The 25,055-nt window shown below is 47.1% G+C and overlaps 1 protein-coding gene across 1 annotated transcript in view; it reads left to right on the top strand.

The window, feature by feature from the left end:
- Positions 1–6,003: 6,003 nt before the first annotated feature.
- Positions 6,004–25,055, top strand: part of LOC147985374 (uncharacterized) — a 33,679-nt gene continuing 14,627 nt past the window's right edge. The window contains exon 1 of the mRNA XM_087541535.1: positions 6,004–6,516. Within this exon, the coding sequence (XP_087397661.1) occupies positions 6,004–6,516 (513 nt within the window). The remainder of the gene's footprint in view (positions 6,517–25,055) is intronic.

The raw sequence follows: 25,055 nt of genomic DNA, 5'->3' as shown, positions 1-25,055 counted from the left end.
CGATCCTCTGTTTGCCGCCGTTCTCGGCGACAACCAGAGTCTCAGGGGCTACTACCTACACAGGGCACACCTAAAAATGTGCGGTACTATCACAAATGTATATCATTTTACGTACCTCAAAGCTCGTTAGTAGACTCATAAAGGCGTCATGCAACCCGCTTTCGGCGGACGAAATCCTTTCCGTCACTGTGCCCATCAACATACGGTGTTCTTCTAAGATGGTCGCTCGCTTCAGTAGATCCCTCAGTGCATCCGACCGCGTACCAGACGGCGCCGGACTCTTTTGTTTGCTCTCTTCAAGGGCCGGATACTGGGGACTTCGGGTGACCATAGGATTATCTTCTGGCCTCACCGGACCCGGGGAGGCCCTCCGTGACGACACCTCAAGGTCACCCGCTTCTTGAACAGGGGAGTCCGGGGGAGGCGTTTCGCTCTCCATCATCTCCAGAAGAAGATCCCCTGAAGACGAGCTCTGTTGAGAAGGGCCAAGATCCGAACTACAAGATAAACACTTCGGTTATTTTCCTCGGAAGTAAGGTATAATATCTTTACTATTAAGCATTTTTTATCACTTACGGCTCGTTAGAGGGCTGATCCCCGCGCGGACTTTGTGCGGCAAGAGCACCCTCTGAGGCAGGACCCTCTGGTGGAGACTTCTTCTCCCGTTTGGAAGCCTTGGTTTCCGGCTCTTCAGACGTAGTCCTCTTCCTTCCCCGGAGCGAGAGAATGTCAGATTCTTCCCCTTGGTTATCCTCCTTCATGGAGGCGCTTATTCCCTCTGTTGGAATTGGTAGCGGTGGGGGCTTTCGCCCTCATTATTCCACCCTTTATCTTCCTTTGAGGGCGCCGGGCAAGGCGCTAGCTCGAGCATCTTTTCCAGTACCGGATTGTCCAAACCCTTAGGAAGGGGGGCGAACACTGAATCATCTTCGCCTTTGTTAGCCAGTCATGGTCAAAGAGCGATTTCTCGGAATGACGTCATGATAAATGAAAGATGGTGTGTTCGGCTAGAGGATTACTTACTTGGTCAGCTGTGTGGCTGCTGCTCAGGCCCACGTCCTCGGTAATATCCGGACACTCTATTTGGGGTCCGAAGAATGATTTATACATCTCCTCGTGCGTCAGGCCGAGGAAATTCTGAATAGTGCGCGGTCCTTCTGGGTTGAACTCCCACATGCGGAGGGGCCGGCGTTTGCAAGGCTGGACTCGACGAACCAGCATGACTTGCACCACCATAACTAGACTGAAATCTCCTTCGAAGAGATCTTGAATGCGGCTTTGCAGTATAGGAACGTCCTTGGCTGGACCCCAGCTCAGCCCTCTGCTAATCCATGACATCACTTGTGGTGGAGGGCCCGAGCGGAAAGCAGGGGCAGCCACCCACTTGGCACTTCTGGGAGCTATGATGTAAAACCACTCCCGTTGCCATAATCCGGACACCTCTGGAAAGGAACCCTTTGGCCATGGAGCTCCAGCGATCTTACTTATTAATGCACCTCTGCACGCTACATGCTGCCCCTCGACCATCTTCGGCTTCACGTCAAAGGTCTTGAGCCATAGGCCGAAGTGAGGGGTAATGCGGAGGAAGGCCTCACATATGACAATAAATGCCGAGATGTGGAGAAAGGAGTCCGGGGCTAGATCGTGGAAATCTAGCCCGTAATAGAACATCAAACCCCTAACGAAGGGATCCAGAGTGAGGCCTAGACCTCGGAGGAAGTGGGAGACGAACACAACGTTCTCGTTGGGTTCGGGAGTAGGGACGACCTGCCCTCGGGCAGGCAGCCGATGCGAAACCTCGGCAGTCAGGTATCTGGCCTCCCTCAACTTCTTGATATCCTCTTCCGTAACGGAGGAGGGCATCCACCGGCCTTGAAGGCTAGATCCGGACATGATTGAAGGTCCGAAGCACCTGACCTGGGCTTTGGGTGTTAGAACTCGAGGCGGGGGAAGGATTCGATTGAGCACGGGAGGGAAAAAAGTGAAAGCCTTGTCCCTTTATAAAGAGGGTGAATATCAAGCGTCCTCCTAGTGGCCATTTGGGACTTGCCTAAAATCTAGGAGTCCTAGGCACAGTTGGGTTACCCATGACCGTATTGATGAGAATCCCGTAATTAGGGGAACACGATCTCTGCTTTGACAAGACGTGTCAAGAAACCACCTCGCGTTATGTGTAGAGCTGGTTGAAGAAAAATGATTTGAATAAATCACTGAGCCATGGCCTGATGTCATGTTGCCGAAACGTGTCAGCAGATTAGATTTGTGGAAATATTATTCTCTCTACAGTGATATGTGGAACTTATTTTGCAGGGTCGGACACTATCCTTGTATTCAAATTCTTCCGGGGTCTATTCGGAGGAGGAACCCGCCTTGCAATGCCGAAGACAATACTGCGTGCCGGACTCGACGTCATTGAAGCCTGGTTCAGGGGCTACTGAGGGAGTCCTGGATTAGGGGGTCTCCGGACAGCCGGACTATATCCTTTGTCCGGACTGTTGGACTATGAAGATACAAGATTGAAGACTTCGTCTCGTGTCCGGATGGGACTCTACTTGGCGTGGAAGGCAAGCTAGGAAGTACGGATATGGATATCTCCTCCTTTCTAACCGACCTTGTGTAACCCTAACCCTCTCCGGTGTCTATATAAACCGGAGGGTTTTAGTCCGTAGGACAAGATACAATCATACCATAGGCTAGCTTCTAGGGTTTAGCCTCTCTGATCTCGTGGTAGATCAACTCTTGTAATACCCATATCATCAAGAATAAATCAAGCAGGAAGTAGGGTTTTACCTCCATCAAGAGGGCCCGAACTTGGGTAAAACATCGTGTCCCCTGCCTCTTGTTACCATCCGCCTAGACGCACAGTTCGGGACCCCCTACCCGAGATCCGCCGGTTTTGACACCGACAGTTGCGTTGAGCTATTGTTTTTGTGTAGGTACGAGGGACTCGTGCGTAGCCTCCTACTGGATTGATACCTTGGTTCTCAAAAACTGAGGGAAATACTTACGCTACTTTGTTACATCATCCTCTCCTCTTCAGGGAAATCCAACGCAGTGCTCAAGAGGTAACAATGTCACCGAGCCGGACACGTTGTATGAGCCGGCCGGGACTCTGTAGGCCGCAGGGCGTCAACCCGTGTATATAAGGGGACGACCCGGCGGCGGCTTATGGCAAGAAACAACAGATCGAGAGCCAAGCTAGCGTATTCGCTCCTTGATCATCGAAACCTAGCAATACCACAGCAACTAGACTAGGCTTTACCTTCACCGCAAGGGGCCGAACCAGTATAAACCTCTCGTGTCCTTTGTCTTGATTAACCCCTTTAAGCTTCCTAGTTGCGATGGCTCCATGACTAAGTCCTTTCACTAGGACATCTGCCGTGAAAATTACACGACATAGGATATGTAGGAACCAATATGTGCATCCCGGTTCCGCTATTGGTTATTGACCGGAAGTGAGTCTCGGTCATGTCTACATAGTGCAAACCCGTAGGGTCCGCACGCTTAATGTTCGATGACGATCGGTATTATGAGTTTATGTGTTTTCATGTACCGAAGGTAGTTCGGAGTCCCGGATGTGACCACAGACATGACAAGGAGTCTCCAAATGGTCGAGACATAAAGATCAGTATATTGGTAGGCTATGTTTGGACATCGGAATGGTTCCGGATGAGTTCGGGCATTTACCAGAGTACCGAGGGGTTACCGGAACCCCCCGGGGAGTCAATGGGTCTTATTGGGCCTTAGTAGGAGAGAGGAGGAGGCGGCCAGGTGGAGGCCGCCCCCCCCCCAAGCCCAATCCGAAGTGGGTGGGGGCAGCCCCCCTTTCCTTCCCTCTCTCTCCCTCTTCCTTCTTCTCCTACTCCAACTAGGGAGGGGGGAACCTACTCCTACTGGGAGTAGGACTCCCCCTTGGGCGCGCTATAGAGAGGGCCGGCCCTCCCCTCCTCCCCTCCTTTATATACGGGGGAGGGGGCACCCCATAGACACACAAGTTGACAGTTGTCTTAGCCATGTGCAGTGCCCCCCTCCACAGATTTCCACCTCGGTCATATCATTGTAGTGCTTAGGCGAAGCCCTACGTTGGTAACTTCATCATCACCGTCATCACGCCGTCGTGGTGATGATACTATCCCTCGGCCTCAGCTGGATCAAGAGTATGAGGGACGTCACCGAGCTGAACGTGTGCAGATCACGGAGGTGTCGTGCGTTCAGTACTTGAGCAGTTGGATAGCGAAGACGTCCGACTACATCAACCACGTTTCATAATGCTTCCGCTTTCGGTCTACAAGGGTACGTAGACATACTCTTCCCCGCTCGTTGCTATGCATCACCTAGATGGATCTTGCGTGTGCGTAGGAATTTTTTTGAAATACTACGTTCCCCAACAGTGGCATCCGAGCCAGGTCTATGCATAGATGTTATACGCATGAGTAGAACACAAAGGAGTTGTGGGCGTGGGTATATACATATTGCTTACCGTCACTAGTTGATTCTTGATTCAGCGGTATTGTTGGATGAAGCGGCTCAGACCGACATTACGCGTACGCTTACGCGAGACTGGTTCTACCGATGTGCTTCGCACACAGGTGGCTAGTGGGTGTCTGTTTCTCCAACTTTAGTTGAATCAGATTCAACGAACAGGGTTCTTTCTGAAGATCAACAAGCAATCACTATATCGCGTTGTGGTTTTTAATGCATAAGTAAGAACGGTTCTTGCTAAGCCCGTAGCAGCCATGTAAAACTTGCAACAACAAAGTAGAGGACATCTAACTTGTTTTTGCAGGGCATGTTGTGATGTGATATGGTCAAGACGTGATTATATAAATTGTTGTATCAGATGAGCATGTTTTGTAACACAGTTATCGGCAACTGGCAGGAGCCATATGATTGTCACTTTATTGTATGAAATGTAATCGTCATGTAATTGCTTTACTTTATCACTGAGCGGTAGCGATAGTCGTAGAAGCAATAGTTGGCGAGACGACAACGATGCTATGATGGAGATCGAGGTGTCAAGCCGGTGACGATGGTGATCATGACGGTGCTTTGGAGATGGATATCAAAGGCACAAGATGATGATGGCCATATCATATCACTTATATTGATTGCATGTGATGTTTATCCTTTATGCATATTATTTTGCTTAGTATGGCGGTAGCACTATAAGATAATCTCTCACTAAATTGCAAGGTATAAGTGTTCTCCCTGAGTATGCACCGTTGCTATAGTTCGTCATGCCGAGACACCACGTGATGATCGGGTGTGATAAGCTCTACGTTCACATACAACGGGTGCAAGCCAGTTTTGCACAAGCAGACTACTCGGGTTAAACTTGACGAGCCTAGCATATGCAGATATGGATTCGGAACACTGAGACTGAAAGGTCGAGCGTGAATCATATAGTAGATATGATCAACATAGTGATGTTCACCATTGAAAACTACTCCATCTCACGTGATGATAGGACATGGTTTAGTTGATATGGATCACGTGATCACTTAGATGATTAGAGGGATGTCTATCTAAGTGGGAGTTCTTAAGTAATATGATTAATTAAACTTTAATTTATCATGAACTCAGTACCTGATAGTATTTTGCATGTCTATGTTGTTGTAGATAAATGGCCCGTGCTGTTGTTCCATTGAATTTTAATGCGTTCCTAGAGAAAGCTAAGTTGAAAGATGATGGTAGCAATTACATGGACTGGGTCTGTAACTTGAGGATTATCCTCATTGCTGCACAGAAGAATTACGTCCTGGAAGCACTGCTAGGTGCCAAACCTGCTGCAGGAGCAATGCCAGATGTTATGAACACCTAGCAGAGCAAAGCTGATGACTACTCGATAGTTCAGTGTGCCATGCTTTACGGCTTAGAACCGGGACCTCAATGACGTTTTGAATGTCATGGAGCATATGAGATGTTCTAGGAGTTGAAGTTAATATTTCAAGCAAATGCCCGGATTGAGAGATATGAAGTCTCAATAAGTTCTACAGCTGCAAAATGAAGGAGAATAGTTCTGTCAGTGAACATATACTCAGAATGTCTGGGTACCACAATCACTTGACTCAGCTCGGAGTTAATCTTCCAGTTGATAATATCATTGACAGACTTCTTCAATCACTTCCACGAAGCTACAAGAGCTTCGTGATGAACTATAATATGCAGGGGATGGATAAGACGATTCCCGAGCTCTTCGCAATGATAAAGGCTGCGGAGGTAGAAATCAAGAAGGACCATCAAGTGTTGATGGTCAACAAGACCACTAGTTTCAAGAAAAAGGGTAAAGGGAAGAAGGGGAACTTCAAGAAGAACGGCAAGCAAGTTGCTGCTCAAGTGAAGAAGCCCAAGTCTGGACCTAAGCCTGAGACTAAGTGCTTCTACTGCAAAGGGACTGGTCACTGGAAGCGGAACTGCCCCAAGTATTTGGCGGATAAGAAGGATGGCAAAGTGAAAGGTATATTTGATATTCATGTTATTGATGTGTACCTTACTAATGCTCGCAGTAGCGCCTGGGTATTTGATACTGGTTATGTTTCTAATATTTGCAACTCGAAACAGGGGCTACGGATTAAGCGAAGATTGGCTAAGGACGAGGTGACGATGCGCGTGGGAAATGGTTCCAAAGTCGATGTGATCGCCATCAGCATGCTACCTCTACATCTACCTTCGGGGTTAGTTTTAGACATGAATAATTGTTATTTGGTGCCAGTGTTAAGCATGAACATTATATCTGGATCTTGTTTGATGCGAGACGGTTATTCATTTAAATCAGAGAATAATTGTTCTATTTATATGAATAATATATTTTATGGTCATGCATCCTTGATGAGTGCTCTATTTTTACTAAATCTTGGTAGTAGTGATACACATATTCATAGTATTGAAGACAAAAGATATAATTTAATGATAGTGCAACTTATTTGTGGCACTGCCGTTTAGGTCATATTGGTGTAAAGCGCATGAAGAAACTCCATGCTGATGGGCTTTTGGAATCACTTGATTATGAATCACTTGATGCTTGCGAAGCATGCCTCATGGGCAAGATGACTAAGACTCCATTCTCCGGAACAATGGAACGAGCAACATACTCATTGGAAATTATACATATTGATGTATGCGGTCCGATGAGTGTTGATGCTCGTGGCGGGTATCGTTATTTTCTGACCTTCACAGATGATTTGAGAAAATATGGGTATATCTACTTGATGAAACATAAGTCTAAAACATTTGAAAAGTTCAAAGAATTTCAGAGTGAAGTGGAAAATCATCGTAACAAGAAAATTAAGTTTCTATGTTCTGATCATGGAGGAGAATATTTGAGTTACGAGTTTGGTCTTCACTTGAAACAATGCGGAATAGTTTTGCAACTCACGCCACCTGGAACACCACAGCATAATGGTGTGTCCAAACGTCGTAACCGCACTTTATTAGATATGGTGTGATCTATGACGTCTCTTACTGATTTACCGCTATCGTTTTGGGGTTATACTTTAGAGACGGCTGCATTCATGTTAAATAGGGCACCATCGAAATCCATTGAGACGACACCTTATGAACTGTGGTTTGGCAAGAAACCCAAGTTGTCGCTAATTAAAGTTTGGGGCTGCGATGCTTATGTGAAAAAGATTCAACCTGATAAGATCGAACCCAAATCGAGAAATGTGTGTTCATAGGATACCCAAAAGAGACTGTTGTGTACACCTTCTATCACAAATCCGAAGGCAAGATATTCGTTGCTAAGAATGGATCCTTTCTAGAGAAGGAGTTTCTCTGTAAAGAAGTGAGTGGGGGAAAGTAGAACTTGATGAGGTAACTGTACCTGCTCCCTCATTGGAAAGTAGTTCACAGAAATCAGTTCCAGTGATTCCTACACCAGTAAGCGAGGAAGCTAATGATGATGATCATGAAACTTCTGATCAAGTTACTAACGAACCTCGTAGGTCAACCGGGGTAAGATCCGCACCAGAGTGGTATGGTAATCCTATTATGGAATTCATGTTACTTGACCATGACGAACCTACGAACTATGAGGAAGCGATGATAAGCCCAGATTCTGCAAAATGGCTTGAGGCCATGAAATCTAAGATGGGATCCATGTATGAGAACAAAGTGTGGACTTTGGTTGACTTGCCCGATGATCGGCAAGCCATAGAGAATAAATGGATCTTCAAGAAGAAGACTGACGCTGACAGTAATATTACTGTCTACAATGCTTGACTTATTGCGAAAGGTTTTCTACAAGTTCAAGGAGTTGACTATGATGAGACCTTCCCACCCGTAGTGATGCTTAAGTCCATCCGAATCATGTTAGCAATTGCCGCATTTTATGATTATGAAATTTGTCAAATGGATGTCAAAACTGCATTCCTTAATGGATATCTTAAAGAAGAGTTGTATATGATGCAACCGGAAGGTTTTGTCGATCCAAAAGGTGCTAACAAAGGGTGCAAGCTCCAGCGATCCATTTATGGACTGGTGCAAGCCTCTCGGAGTTGGAATTAATGTTTTGATAGTGTGATCAAAGCTTATGGTTTTATACAGACTTTTGGAGAAGCCTGTATTTACAAGAAAGTGAGTGGGAGCTCTGTAGCATTTCTGATATTATATGTGGATGACATATTGCTGATCGGAAATGATATTGAATTTCTGAATAGCATAAAAGGATACTTGAATAAGAATTTTTCAACGAAATATTTATATTGGGCATCAAGATCTATAGAGATAGATCAAGACGCTTAATTGGACTTTCACAAAGCACATACCTTGATAAAGTTTTGAAGAAGTTCAAAATGGGTCAAGCAAAGAAAGGGTTCTTGCCTGTGTTACAAGGTGTGAAGTTGAGTCAGACTCAATGCCTGGCCACTAGAGAAGATAGAGAGAAAATGAAAGTCATTCCGTATGCTTCAGCCATAGGTTCTATCATGTATGCAATTCTATGTACCAGACCTGATGTGTGCCTTGCTATTAGTTTAGCAGTGAGGTACCAAAGTAATCTAGGAGTGGATCACTTGACAGCGGTCAAGAACATCCTGAAATACCAGAAAAGGACTAAGGATATGTTTCTCGTTTATGGAGGTGACAAAGAGCTCATCCTACACGGTTACATTGATGCAAGCTTTGACATTGATCTGGATGACTCTAAGTCACAAACCGGATACGTATTTTTATTGAATGGTGGAGCTGTCAGTTGGTGCAGTTGCAAGCAGAGCGTCGTGGCGGGATCTACGTGTGAAGCGGAGTACATAGCTGCTTCAGAAGCAGCAAATGAAGGAGTCTGGATGAAGGAGTTCATATCCGATCTAGGTGTCATACCTAGTGCATCGGGTCCAATGAAAATCTTTTGTGACAATACTGGTGCAATTGCCTTGGCAAAGTAATCCAGATTTCACAAGAGAACCAAGCACATCAAGAGACGCTTCAATTCCATCCGCGATCAAGTCAAGGAGGGAGACATAGAGATTTGCAAGATACATACGGATCTGAATGTTGTATACCCATTGACTAAGCCTCTCTCACGAGCAAAACATGATCAACACCAAGACTCCATGGGTGTTAGAATCATTACAATGTAATCTAGATTATTGACTCTAGTGCAAGTGGGAGAGTGAAGGAAATATGCCCTAGAGGCAATAATAAAGTTGTTATTTATATTTCCTTATATCATGGTAAATGTTTATTATTCATGCTAGAATCGTAATAACCGGAAACTTAGTACATGTGTGAATACATAGACAAACAGAGTGTCACTAGTATGCCTTTACTTGACTAGCTCGTTAATCAAAGATGGTTAAGTTTCCTAACCATAGACATGAGTTGTCATTTGATGAACGGATTGACTTGACCCATCCATTAACTTAGCACTATGGTCGTTTAGTTTATTGCTATTGCTTTCTCCATGACTTATACATCTTCCTATGACTATGAGATTATGCAACTCCCGAATACCGGAGGAACACTTAGTGTGCTATAAAATGTCACAACATAACTGGGTGACTATAAAGATGATCTACATGTGCCGACAAATCCTTATAGGAACTGCACATATCTCGTTCTCAGGGCACACCGGATTGTCCAAGATTCCGGTAGGCCAACACAGAGTTGCCCCTGGTGGTCACCGGCGGCTGACAGGTTCAACCAACACTCAGAGGAGCACTGGCTCGGGGGTTTAAAATAAAGATGACCCTTGAGTTTGCAGAACCCAAGGGAAAAAGGCTTAGGTGGCAAATGTTAAAACCAAGGTTGGGCCTTGCTGGAGGAGTTTTATTCAAAGCGAACTATCAAGGGTTCCCATAACACCCAACCGCGTAAGGAATGCAAAATCAAGGAACATAACACTGGTATGACGGAAACTAGGGCGGCAAGAGTGGAACAAAACACCAGGCATAAGGCCGATCCTTCCACCCTTTACCAAGTAATAGATGCATTAATTAAAATAATAGGTATTGTGATATCCCAACAATATCCATGTTCCAACAATGAACAAACTTCAACTTCACCTGCAACTAGTAACGCTATAAGAGGGGGCTGAACAAAGCGGTAAAATAGCCAAACAATGGTTTGCTAGGAAAGGTGGGTTATAGGCTTGACATGGCAATATAGGGGGCATGATATAGCAAGTGGTAGGTATCGCAGCATAGCAAAAGAGCGAACAACTAGCAAGCAAAGATAGAAGTGATTTCGAGGGTATGGTTGTCGGTGTCAAAACCGGTGGATCTCGGGTAGGGGGTCCCGAACTGTGCGTCTAGGCCGAATGGTAACAGGAGGCAAGGGACACGAAGTTTTACCCAGGTTCGGGCCCTCTTGATGGAGGTAAAACCCTACGTCCTGCTTGATTAATATTGAAGATATGGGTATTACGAGTAGATCTACCACGAGATCAGAGAGGCTAAACCCTAGAAGCTAGCCTACGGTATGATTGTATGTTGTGATTGTTGTCCTACGGACTAAAACCCTTTGGTTTATATAGACACCGGAGAGGGTTAGGGTTACACAAGGTCAGTTACAAAGGAGGAGATATCCATATACGTATTGCCTAGCTTGCCTTCCACGCCAAGTAGAGTCCCATCCGGACACGAGACGAAGTCTTCAATCTTGTATCTTCATAGTCTAACAGTCCGGCTATCCGGAGACCCCCTAATCTAGGACTCCCTCAGTAGCCCCTGAACCAGGCTTCAATGACGATGAGTCCGGCGCGCACTTGTCTTCGGCATTGCAAGGCGGGTTCCTTCTCCGAATACATCACAGAAGAATTTGAATACAAGGATAGTGTCCGACCCTGCAAAATAAGTTCCACATTCCACCGTAGAGAGAATAATGCTTTCGCAGATATAATCCGCTAGCTTGTTTTGGCAACATGACGTTACGTCGTGGCCCAGTGATTATTCGAACTGTTTCTCTTAACCAGCTCCACACATAACGCAAGGCGGTTTCTTGACACGTCTTGCCAAAGCAGAGATCGTGTTCCCTTGATTACGGGATTCTCATTAATGCGGTTCGTGGGTAACCCAACCGTGTCTAGGACTCCTAGATTATAGCTAAGTCCAAAACGGCTACGGAGAGGATGCTTGATATTCACCCTCTTTATAAGGGGACAAGGTTTTCGCTTTTTCCCTCTCGTGCTCAACCAAACCCTTCCCCCGCCTCGAGTTCTAACACCCAAAGCCCAGGTTAGGTGCTCCGGATCTTCAATCATGTCCGGATCCGGCCTTCACGGCCGATGGATGCCCTCCTCCGTGACGGAAGAGGACATTAAGAAGTTGAGGGAGGCCAGATACCTGACCGCCGAGGTTTCGCATCGGCTGCCTACCCGAGGGCAGGTCGTCCCTACTCCCGAACCCAACGAGAATGTTGTGTTCGTCTCCCACTTCCTCCCAGGTCTAGGCCTCACTCTGGATCCCTTCGTCAGGGGCTTGATGTTCTATTACGAGCTAGATTTCCACGACCTAGCTCCGGACCCCTTTCTCCACATCACGACATTTATTGTCGTGTGTGAGGCCTTCCTCCGTGTGACCCCTCACTTCGGCCTCTGGCTCAAGACCTTTGAAGTACAACCGAAGGTGATCGAGGGGCAGCATGCAGCGTGCGGAGGTGCATCAATAGGCAAGATGGCAGGAGCTCCATGGCCGAAAGGTTCAAATCCAAATTATGGCAACGGGAGTGGTTCTACGTCACGGCTCCCAGAAGTGCCAAGTGGGCGGCTGCCCCCGCTTTTCGCCCGGGCCCCCCACCACAACTGATGTCATGGATTAGCAGGGGCCTGAGCTGGGGTCCAGCCAAGGACATGCCTATACTGCAAAGCCGCATCAGAGATCTCTTCGAGGGAGATTTTAATTTGGTTGCGGTAATACAAGTTATGCTGGTTCGTCAAGTCCAGCCTTGCAAACGCCGGCCCCTACGCTTGTGGGAGTTCAACCCAGAAGGACCACATGCCATTCAAAGTTTCCTCGGCCTGACGCACGAGGAGATGTACAAGTCATTCTTTGGACCTCAAGTGGAGTGTCCGGATATCACCGAGGATGTGGGCCTGAGCAGTGATCGCGTCGCCGAACAAGTAAGAAATCCTCTAGCCCAACACACTGTCTTTTATTCGAGGTTATTTTTGAGAGTTTGGTTTTTGACCAGGACTGGCTAACGAAGGCGAAGATGATTCGGTGTTCGGCCCCCCTCCCTAAGGGTTTGGAAAATTCGGTATTGGAGAAGATGCTCGAGGTCGCACCTTACCCGGAACCCTTGAAGGAAGATACCGAGGGGGATAATACAGGCGAACACGGGTCCCCATCGCTACCCGCTCCGACCGAGGGAACGAGCGTTTCCACGAAGGAGGACAATCGAGGGAGGAAAAGGACTGCTTCTGAGGATCCGGAAGCCGAAGCCTCCAAGCAGGAGAAGAAGTCTCCCACGGAGGGTCCTGCCTCGGGGGGTGCTTTTGCCGCACAAAGTCCGCGAGGGGATCTCCCCTCCAACGAGTCGTAAGTGATCCAAAATATTTTAATAGTAAGAGTATGCTATCTTTTTCCTCTGAGAAAACAACCACCGCATATATCTTGCAGTTCGGGCCTCAGCCCCTCTCAAATGAGTTCGTCTTTGGGGGATCTTCTTCCGGAGATGATGGAGAGCGAAACGTCTCCCTCGGACTCCTCCGCTCCAGAAGCGGGTGAGCCCAAAGTGTCGTCGCAGAGGGCCTCTCCGGATCCGGTGAGGCCAGAAGATAGTCCCGTAGACACCAGAAGTCCCTAGTGTCCGGCTCCCGAAGAGAGCATACGAAAGAGTCCGGCACCGTCAAGTGTGCCGTCGGACGTTCTGAGGGAGTTGGTGGGGCGAGCGGCCATCTCAGAAGAGCACCATACGCTGATGGGTACGGTGATGGAGAGAATCTCGTCCGCTGAAAGCGGATTAGATGAAGCCTTTATGAGTCTATTGACAGGCTTTGAGGTATGTGAGATAATATGTGATAGTACTGCACATGTTATAGTAGCCCCTAAGACTCTGGTTGTCGTCGAGAACGGCGGCGAACAGAGGATCAAATTCCCAGGCAATAACCAATCTGCTTTTATGCGCAGGTGGTGAGAGCTCCGGTGGCTAGCCGGACTAGGGAGTTTGCCCAATTAAAACGACAATTGGATGCGGCAGACGCCGACATCGAGCTTGTTAACAAGAGGCTTGACGAGGCACAGGGTAAGTGTTATTATCCGGTGATTGCCACATAGTAAGAGCAGCATAATGCCAGTATCTTTAATATGTTGTGACTGCAGATGGGGCTGCCACCATGGAAGCCTTGCGGGCGGAACTTGCCCGAGCCAAGGAACAAGCGAGGAGTAGTAATGCGGCTGCTTTGAAGGCGGCTGAAGAGTTGAAAGCCGAGAAGGCCGCACATTGCGAGAGCCAAGAGAAGATGGCCAAGATGGCCGTAGAATTGAAAGACACTGCCGACCATTGCCGGGTCCTTGAGAAAGAGAACCAAGCGAAGGCAACGGACCTTGAGAAGGACGCGGAGGCAGACAAAGACACCCGTTCTGCTATGAGAGCGAAGAAGGAGGAGCTGCGGGAAGCCAGGGATATTGCGGCTGGAAAACCCTTCATGTTACGGAGGAAGTTCGGAGATCCACGGTATGCCCCTCTAGATCGGCTGTGGAGCTCGGCAGATGCGTATATGGATTTGGCGGCGAGCGCTGCCGATGCGGCCAAGTACTTCCAAGGTCAGACAGATCGTGAAGTGGACAAGCTGTTCTGGACGCAATTCCACGTTCCAGAGCGTCCGCTTTCATTGACTGGCCAGCTAGCTGAATGGGCCGAACTGAATAGGTTGTCCGGACTCACCATGAGGTCTGTTGTGGATCAATTATGGCCGGAAGGGCCTAAGCCGAACAGCTATTTCAGCTTAGTGCAAAAGCTCCTTGATGCGGTGCCGCGCATTAATGAGATGAAGACGTCAACGTGCATAGAAGGCTCGCGGATGGATCTTGCCTGTGTTAAAGCATATTGGGCGGAGATGGACGCTACCACTGTTGCGGCGCAGGGTTTGGCCATAGGCCGTGTGGCTGCCGAACACTATTTCAAGGAAGTTCTCGAGGGTGCTCGTTTGATAGAGGCCCAGTGCTCGAAAAATATTATGTTTGAGTGATATGTATTCTCATTGTAAACATAATGCTTTTATGAAGTTTTTATAAGGCTGTGTTCATACTTTTGCCTGAAAGTAGTATGATGCCTCCTGTGCGACCGTTTATGTATACATGTGTATAACCTGAAAGATTGCAGCCGTCGGCTTCAACCCCCACGCATATAATGCGGAGGTGCTCACAAAAAACGCGTGTTCACACTTAACCCAACGTCTTGGTCCTGATAAGGAGGTGATAGCACAGCGAGCGAGGCAACTGGACTATAATGCTTGAACACTTTCACTTAGCCATAGGAGTTTGACAGTGGGGCTACTAGATAGCCCCTGGTGGCTCCGCACTCTACCGATCGTGGGGTGCGCATATGCCTGGCTAGAAAACGGCCCTTCATTAAGGCGGAGGAATTCTAACATTCCGATAGGTCATCGAGTGGTTGACCAGTCTCATGCTATATCATGACAGTCAGTTTTCGGCTTTCTCTACTGAGGTGCTCGTCCGGATGAACCAGGGCACAATCGTAGTAGTTCTCCTGGTGCTACCTTAGCCGGCAAAGTGGAACGTAAGGCACCAAAACACAGGAGCCGGGCAAACCCAACATTTGACCAAAGACAATGATTCGGAGCTGATGCATATAAGGACGAACTCGCGACGCCGAACACTCCCTAAGGTATTCGGTCTTTATGGTATAAACCAGGCCGAAATAGTGCCTCTTGTAAGAAGCCCCTTGTGTCCAGGTATGTGCGTTATTCTGACGTGGCCACATGCCAAGACGTCAGCATCCTTCTCAATTATGCTGAGAATTCGGTGGATATGTATCAACAAGAGACAGTAAAAAAGGTTTACGCATGGTCTTAATCTAAAAAGAATCCTTGGAGCGGGTCCCTGCTGCACGTATGCGCCTGTGTCTCCGTTGTGCCGTATCCTGGACGGGTGTAGCACGATGATTATCTGTAAAAGAGAGGAGCTTAGGTAAAAAAGTTGTCGTGCAAAAGGATAGTTTTTTTAAATAAACCATGTATAATTCAAGGTGAGTAAGAATTGCCACTTGTCTGCGCCCGTTGAGCCCCTTGTATTGTAGTAGGGGGCCTGCTAATTAGTTGGTGAGGCCGTTTTTAGTGTGCGGCTGTTAAGGCAGCCGCACGCTCTTCGGCGCGCAGAAATCGCTAAATATTTCCGTTCACTGTAATGATGCCACGTGGACCGGGCATCTTGAGTGTGAGGGAAGCGTAGTGTGGTATTGCATTAAAGCAAGCGAAAGATTCGCGTTCGAGTAGTGCTTGATAGCCACTTTGGAACGGAGCGGTCTGGAAGGTTGGATGTTCGCTACGGAAGTTAGCAGGGGAGCCGAATATAACGTTTAGTAGCAGGGAGCCCGCGCAACGAGCCCCTGGGCCTGGCGTTACTCCTTTAAAGGTAATATTGCTATGGTGAATTTTTCTTGGGTCTATCCCCATTTCGCGGATCGTATCCTGGTATATCAGGTTTAGACTACTGCCACCGTCCATCAGGACTCGTGCGAGGCGGTATCCGTCAATTATTGAGTCTAATACCAGGGCAGCCCATCCTGCACGCCGGATACTTGCTGAGTAATCACGATGGTCGAAAGTGATCGGTTGAGACGACCAGTGGCAGGACTCCGCGGTGATAGGCCTTCGGGCGTATTTTTCTGGGAGTGCCATTTTGTTTTTTCCATTGATCACGTGTAGCACGTTTACTGTTTTGACTTCTGGTGGAAATTTCTTTTGTTCCCCAGCGTCTCCCTTGAGAGGCTCATCCTCATTTTCGCTTGGTGTATCCTCCCCCTTGTGTACGGCGTTGAGCTTGCCGGACTACTTGAAGACCCAACATTCTTTGTGGGTATGATTGGCTGGTTTGCCAGGGGTGCTATGGACCTGACATATTTGGTCCAGAATTTTATTTAGGCTGGACAGTTCGTCTCTGGCGCCTTTAGAGGGCGGCTTCTGACCTGGCCGAGAGCTTTTGAATCCGGCGTTTACTGTTGTGCTCTTCGTGCTGTCTCCTTTGTTCTGGCGTTTGTTATTGTTGTTGCACCGTGATTTCCCATTTCCATCTCTAACTTCGGATGTACTAGGGTCGCTGGTGCTACATCTGGCTAGCCAGCTGTCCTCACCCACGCAAAAGCGGGTCATGAGGCTTGTTAATGTTGCCATCGTTCTCGGCTTTTCTTGGCCGAGGTGTCTGGCGAGCCATTCATCACGGACGCTATGTTTAAAATCTGCCAATGCTTTGGTGTCCGGATAGTCGACAATTTGGTTCTTTTTAGTAAGAAACCTGTTCCAAAGTTGGGCTGACTCTCCGGGTTGTTGAGTTATATGGCTCAAATCATCCGCGTCCGGAGGCCGGACATAAGTTCCTTGGAAATTTGCCCGAAAAGCGTCTTCAAGCTGTTCCCAACTTCCAGTGAAGTTTTCGGGGAGGCCTTTAAGCCAGTGGCGGGCTGGCCCTTTGAGCTTGAGGGGTAAGTACTTGATGGCATGGAGATCATCTCCTCGAGCCATATGGATATGGAGGATATAGTCCTCAATCCAGACCCCAGGGTCTGTTGTTCCGTCATATGCCTCTATGTTCACGGGTTTGAATCCCTCTTGAAATTCATGGTCCATCACCTCATTGGTGAAACATAGGGGGTGTGCTGCACCCCTGTATCTGGGTGTACCGCGTTGTTCGGATGTTTGTTGTGTTACATTGTAAGCTGGGGCGTGCTTGCGTGGTCCATAGATGGATCTCGTTGCGCCGTCCTTTTGGTGCGAGCCCTCGCGTGGGTCGCGTATTGACTTGTGAGTGGTGTTGTTTGCCGCTTGATGTTGGCCATGAGGTCGTCTATCCGGCCAGGTGGCCATGTTGATTTTTGGTTGTGAGGGGTCTGAGGCCTCCTCATCGAATTCAGGTAGCAATTTCCGCTTTGGGTAGCTCTTTGTGGGGTGATTGTCGCCGTACTTCGCTGTTGTGTTGGGTACTTTACTCCATCTGATTTGGAGTGTGTCCTGCGCAGCCTTGAGCCTTTGCTTCTGCTTTTTTAGGCTCCTCACGGTGGCAACAAGCCTTTAACGGGCATTCTGCTGCTCCGGGTGCCTGTCCGGCATTGTGTCGTCCGAACTATTATCTTTGACAGAATTGGTTTGTTCGGTTTGATTTTCCGTATTTCCATGGTCCGGCAGTGATTCGCCCTACTCGAACGCTGGGTCTGTGTGGTCGTTATTTCTGGCAAGGCGGGATTTGGGGCGCTTTGACTGCTTCTCGAGGGAACAAGCCTTCGGTGCGTCCTTCCGTTCCTCGTCGTCATTTTCTTTTGGTCTGTCCACCATGTATACGTCATATGATGAAGTGGACGTCCGGCGCCCTGTGGGCGGTGGTTCATCTTCGCCTCCCGCGTCGTTGTCCATACCGCCGATGTCTGCGGAGTCGAAGTCGAGCATGTCGGTTAAATCCTCGACAGTGGATACAAAGTGGGTGGTGGGTGGGCGTCGAATTTCTTCGTTGTCTGCATCCCAATCCTGTTGGCCATAATCCGGCCAGGGCTCTCCTGACAAAGAGAGAGACCTTAGTGAATTCAGGATGTCACTGAAGGGCGAGTGCTGAAAGATATCCGCGGTGGTGAATTCCATGATCGGCGCCCAATCGGATTCGATTGGCGGGGGCGTGGATGATTCTGGGTCCGGAAGAGAGTCCGGCACCTTGGAGTCACGGCCCGTGCGGAGGATTATGCTGGTGTTTGGCTCGACCGCCGTTGAGACTGCAGCCCCTGAGGCGGTGTCTAGCCACCCGTCCTCGATTGGCGCAGTTGGCTCCGAGGTGAGGGTCGGAGCTGATGTGGGCGCGGCCTCTGGGGTACTGTCCGGTGGCAGAGCTAGGTCATACCCATCGCGACAGTGCGGCACGCCCGGCTGTGGCTCGAATCCGTCGAAGATCAAGTCCCCACGGATGTTGGCCGTGTAATTCAAACTTCCAAATCTGACCTGATGGCCAGGGGCGTAGCTTTCAATCTGCTCCAGATGGCCAAGCGAATTAGCCCGCAGTGTAGAGCCGCCTAATACGAAGATCTGTCTGGGGAGAAAAGTCTCACCCTGGACCGCATCGCTACCGATGATAGTGGGAGCCATCAAGCCTAACGGTGACGACACAGAGGAACTCTCAATGAAAGCACCAATGTCAGTGTCAAAACCGGCGGATCTCAGGTAGGGGGTCCCGAACTGTGCGTCTAGGCCGGATGGTAACAGGAGGCAAGGGACATGAAGTTTTACCCAGGTTCGGGCCCTCTTGATGGAGGTAAAACCCTACGTCCTGCTTGATTAATATTGAAGATATGGGTATTACAAGAGTAGATCTACCACGAGATCAGAGAGGCTAAACCCTAGAAGCTAGCCTACTATATGATTGTATGTTGTGATTGTTTTCCTACGGACTAAAACCCTTCGGTTTATATAGACACCGGAGAGGGTTAGGGTTACACAAGATCGGTTACAAAGGAGGAGATATCCATATACGTATTTCCTAGCTTGCCTTCCACGCCAAGTAGAGTCCCATCCGAACACGAGACGAAGTCTTCAATCTTGTATCTTCATAGTCTAACAGTCCGGCCAATGGAGACAGTCCGGCTATCCGGAGACCCCCTAATCCAGGACTCCCTCAATGGTCATCTTGCCTGCAAAGTTCTCAGAGTTGACGAAAGCTTGATCCTCGTTAGCGTACTCAACAGGTTCCTCGATCACGTACTCGTCTCCTGGCTCTACCCAAAGAAAGAACACAAGCAAAAGGGTCAACAATCAATCACGGTGCAATGCACAATCAACATGATGCAAAACATGGCATGACATGTGGGATGTGATATGCAATGCATATGCGTCCTTCGGAAGGGAAAGAAAGAACAAGGCATCAACTTGGTAAACCAAGTGTGCTGCTGGAAAGATGAGATGATTTCGGTCGAAATCGATATAAAGATCACCGGAATCGGATGCACAGTTTGCAAATGGCAAGCAAAAACAAGAATGGCACAATTATGCGATTAACAGCACGATGCCATCTAGAATGCAACAAGAAACTAAGCAACTGTACTCCAACATACCAACAAAGCATATGGAAGTGATGTACTCAAGATGCTTGAAAAACATGAACACTGAGCTACGGCTAAATCACACAAGAGCAGGTTCAAACAAGCATGGCAAAAGTGCAAAAGATATCAGCTTCATAGACTTAGTGAAAATACTAACATGCCAAAAATTAACATCAGGAAGCCATGTTTATAGCAAGCAAACAACATGCTACAGGAACAGATCATAGCAAAACAAGGCATGGCATGAAGCTACTAAAAGCATGGAACAAAAGTCCCTTACTGATCATTAGCCAAAAAGGCATAGAAGATATGATGGCACCCATGTAAACATAGCAAGTTTTATTAAGAGATTCAGACTTAGCAGAAAACTGAGCATGGCATAAACAGAATTATGAAGGCATCTTTGTGAGCTCAAATCACTCATCACAAGGCATCGCATGACAAGACAAGCATACCTACAGCAAGAAGGCATGTTCATGAAGCTAAACATGGCAAGAAAAAGTTCATAGCATGCATGGATCAACTACAACAACCATGGCAAAATTGATTAACATGTAAACAATCTGCCAAGAACATTTTATAGCAAAAGTAGAGCAAGATTAAGAAATTCTAGGGCACTCCATAATTGCAAACAGGGGCATGGATGGATACAAAATAACCATATGTTCGAATCATCCTTACTGAAGTAACTCAAAACTAGCATGTATCTCACTGTAGCATCATGTTTACATGGCATAAAAATAACAGCAGAGCAAGGACTTAGCAAAAATCCTAAGTCCGTGAAATCAGCAATATCACAAAGGCTACTTTGCATGCTTGTGCTAGTCACCACATTGATAACAAAAATACATAGCAAGCACCCCTGTAAAGCTGGCATGGCATAGATCAAAACACATGTAGAGCTCATGCCCATATGCAGCACACAACAAATGTGACAAAATTGACAAATCCTCATAATCTGCTAAGTAACAGGAGCTAACATTTTAAAGCACTCTTGCATCAATGATTTGGGCATCAATATGGACTCAAACAAGCATGTCACAATGGAATGAAATGAAGAACACATCATGATGAACATTTTGATATATCATGCGCATAAAACGGAGCAGCACACAAGAAACTATGGCATGTCAAAGGAGGCACCAGAATGCAATAATTAAAAGACTTAGGATTATTTCGGGGTCAACCTTAGATCAGATCTAGGGTTAGGGCGCGACTCCCGAGGTAGGCCGGACCTCGCCGGAGCGGAAGGGGACGGTGGCGGTGGAAGGAGGCGCTGGGGAGGCCGGAGCGACCGGATCCGGGCGGCGCCGGCCCGGATCTGGCCGGAGGAGGGCCGGCAACGACGGGGCGACATGGGCGCGGCCGGGCGGCGGGCTGCAGCCCACCGGTGGTGGCGGGACGAAGCTGGCGGGGCGGCGGCGTGCGGTGGAGGCGGCGCAGCACGACGGCGCGAAGGTGGCGGCGCGGGAGTAGCGCTCGGCGGCGGGGAGCACGCGAGGCGGCGCAGAGGAGATGGGCTCGGGGTGCTGCCTCGGGCCCGAGCGGGCCGGCGCGGGAGGCGGCGGCGCTCACCACGCGGCGGCTCACTGGTGCGGGGCGGCGGCGTGGTATGTCCGGCTGGATCCGGACATGTCCGGCGGCGATGGAGGGGAGGTGGCTAGGGTTTGGACTGTGAAAATTTGGAGGGGTGCACATATTTATAGGTAGGAGGTGGTAGGAGTGTTTAAATGGAGTGTAGTTTTCGCCCACGCGATCGCGATCCAGCGGCGGAGGACATGGGAGTGGTTTGGATGGGTTATTGGGCCGTTTTGGAGGGGTGTTAGGCTGCAACACACAAGAGGCCTTTACGGTTCCCCGGTTAACCGTTGGAGCATCAAACGGACTCCAAATGACACGAAATTTGACAGGCGGTCTACCGGTGGTGTACCAAGGCCTGATACGTCTCTGTCATATCTACTTTTCCAAACACTTTTGCCCTTGTTTTGGACTCTAACTTGTATGATTTGAATGGAACTAACTCGGACTGACGCTGTTTTCAGCAGAATTACCATGGTGTTGTTCTATGTGCAGAAAACAAATATTCTCGGAATGACCTGAAACTCCACAGAACACCTTAGGAAAAACAATAAAAAATCCTCGCCAAAGATGAAGACCAGGGGGCCCACACCCTTCTCACAAGGGTGGGGGCGCCCCCCCTAGGGCTCGCCCCCCTACCTCGTGGGCCCCCTGGAAACCCTCCGACGCCAACTCGAACTCTATATATTTACTTTCGGCGAGAAAAAAATCAAAGAGAAGAAATCATCACGTTTTATGATATGGAGCTGCCGCCAAGCCCTAAAACCTCTCGGGAGGGCTGATCTGGAGTCCGTTCGGGGCTCCGGAGAGGGGGATTCGTCGCCGTCGTCATCATCAACCATCCTCCATCACCAATTTCATGATGCTCACCGCCATGCGTGAGTAATTGCATCGTAGGCTTGGTGGACGGTGATGGGTTGGATGAGATTTATCATGTAATCGAGTTAGTTTTGTTAGGGTTTGATCCCTAGTATCCATTATGTTCTGAGATTGATGTTGCTATGACTTTGCTATGCTTAATGCTTGTCACTAGGGCCCGAGTGCCATGATTTCAGATCTGAACCTATTATGTTTTCATGAATATATGTGAGTTCTTGATCCTATCTTGCAAGTCTATAGTCACCTACTATGTGTTATTATCCGGCAACCCCGAAGTGACAATAATCGGGACCACTCCCGGTGATGACCATAGTTTGAGGAGTTCATGTATTCACTATGTGCTAATGCTTTGTTCCAGTTCTCTATTAAAAGGAGGCCTTAATATCCCTTAGTTTCCAATAGGACCCGCTGCCACGGGAGGGTAGGACAAAAGATGTCATGCAAGTTCTTTTCCATAAGCATGTATGACTATATACGGAATACATGCCTACATTACATTAATGAATTGGAGCTAGTTCTGTGTCACCCAATGTTATGACTGTTACATGATGAACCGCATCCGGCATAATTATCCATCACTGATCCGGTGCCTATGAGTTTTCCATATACTGGTTCTCTCTTATTTACTTTCCCGCTGCTACTGTTACAATCATTACAAAATACCAAAAACATTACTTTTGTTGTCTTTACTTTTGTTGCCGCTACCACCACTATCATATTACTTTGCTACTAAACACCTTGCTGCAGATACTAAGTTTCCAGGTGTGGTTGAATTGACAACTCAGCTGCTAATACTTGAGAATATTCTTTGGCTCCCCTTTTGTCGAATCAATAAATTTGGGTTGAATACTCTACCCTCGAAAGCTGTTGCGATCCCTTATACTTGTGGGTTATCAAGACTAATTTCTGGCGTCGTTGCCGGGTTGCATAGCTCTATTCTTGGAGTCACTTGGGATTTATATCTGCTGGACACTATGAAGAACTTGAGAGATCCAAAAACCAAGATCTATCCCTCAACTACGAGGGGAGGTAAGGAACTTCCATCTAGCTCTGCACTTGATTCACCTTCTGTTATGAGTAAGCTAGCGACACCTACACCTGCTTCTGCTATTCGTTCTGATATGGTGCATGTTATTGATGATGCCACTTCTGCTATGCATGATACTTATGATGAAACTGCTTCTATGCGTGATACTACTGTGCCCCTTAGTGAATTTCTTGATGAAAAAATTGCTAGGGCTAGAGAAAAAGAAATTATTGAATCTAAATACGATGATGATAGTGATGATGAAAATATGCCTGTTATTCCTGAGGGCTATCTTTTTGATATGGAATCTTCTGCCGCTATTTTAGCTTGCAAAGATAGATATGAGCTTAAGAGGCTATTAGTTAAATGGAACAAAGAATCACTTAGAGATAAAATGAGGCCCGACCCTGCTTTTGCTACTTCACCTATATGTGTTCCCGATAAGGATTATGAATTCTCTATTGATCCTGATATAATTACTTTGGTTGAATCTGATCCGTTTTATGGCTATGAATCTGAAACTGTTATGGCACATCTTACTAAGTTAAATGATATAGCTGCCCTGTTCACTAATGATGAGAGATCGCGTTACTTTTATATACTCAAAATATTTCCGTTCTCATTAAAGGGTGATGCTAAGATATGGTTTAATTCTCTTGATCCTGGTTGTGTGTGTAGTCCCCAGGATATGATTTATTACTTCTCTGTTAAATATTTCCCTGCTCATAAGAAACAAGCTGCTTTGAGGGAAATATACAACTTCGTGCAAATTAAAGAAGAGAATCTCCCACAAGCTTGGGGGAGGCTTCTCAAGTTACTTAATGCTTTGCCTGATCATCCTCTTAAGAAACCTGAAATACTTGATATCTTTTATAATGGACTAACCGATGCTTCCAGAGATTACCTGGATAGTTGTGATGGTTCTCTTTTCAGGGAAAGAACACCGGATGAAGCTGAAATTCTATTGAATAATATGTTGAAAAATGAAAATAATTGGGCACCTCCTGAGCCATCTCCTACTCCAATTACTGAGCCTATTCCTAAACCAACTCCGAAGAAGAGAGGTATTTTATTTCTCAGTCCCGAAGATATGCAAGAGGCAAAGAAATCTATGAAAGAAAAAGGTATTAAAGCTGAAGACGTTGAGAATTTACCTCCTATTGAAGAAATACATGGTCTTAATATACCACCTGTTGAAGAAACATATGAGCTTAATTATTTATTTACTGAAGAACCTCCTCATCCCGATATCCCGACATAGGTAGTAAAGGTAAATTCTCTCTATAGATTTGATGAAGGTGATATCTCTCACTCTAAGCCTGCTAGGCAATGCTTTGATGAGTTTGATAATTTTATTGTCAAACAAGAAAATTTCAATGCTTATTTTGGTAGACAATTGAAATATGATTTCGATATGCTTAAATACTTGGGTGATTATATGGCTAATATTAAAAGTGAACTTAAACTTGTTAGCAAACATGCTTCTATGGTTACCACTCAAGTAGAACAAGTACTTAAGGCTCAAAAAGAAGTGCTTAATGAAATGAATAGTAAGAAAAACGATTATGCTGTTAGAGTGGCTACTAGAACTGGTAGAATGACTCAGGAACCTTTGTATCCTAAAGGCCACCCTAAGAGAATCGAGCTAGATTCTCAAAGAAATAATATTGATGTTCCTAGTTCTTCTAAAAAGAAGAAGAAGAAAAATGATAGAACTGTGCAAACTTCTAGTGAACCTATTGCTGAACCACCTGATAATCCAAATGATATATCTATGTCTGATGCTGAAACACAATCTGGTAATGAACATGAACCTAATGAAAATATTAATGATGATGTTCATGATGATGCTCAACCTAGTAATGATAATGATGTAGAAATTGAA

The sequence above is a fragment of the Triticum urartu genome, chromosome 2A (genome assembly GCF_056163025.1).
Source record: "Triticum urartu cultivar PI428250 chromosome 2A, HENAU_Tu73, whole genome shotgun sequence".
Lineage (NCBI taxonomy): Eukaryota > Viridiplantae > Streptophyta > Magnoliopsida > Poales > Poaceae > Triticum > Triticum urartu.
The sequence above is the reverse complement of the archived record's forward strand: the minus strand, read 5'-3'. Positions and strand labels throughout refer to the sequence as shown.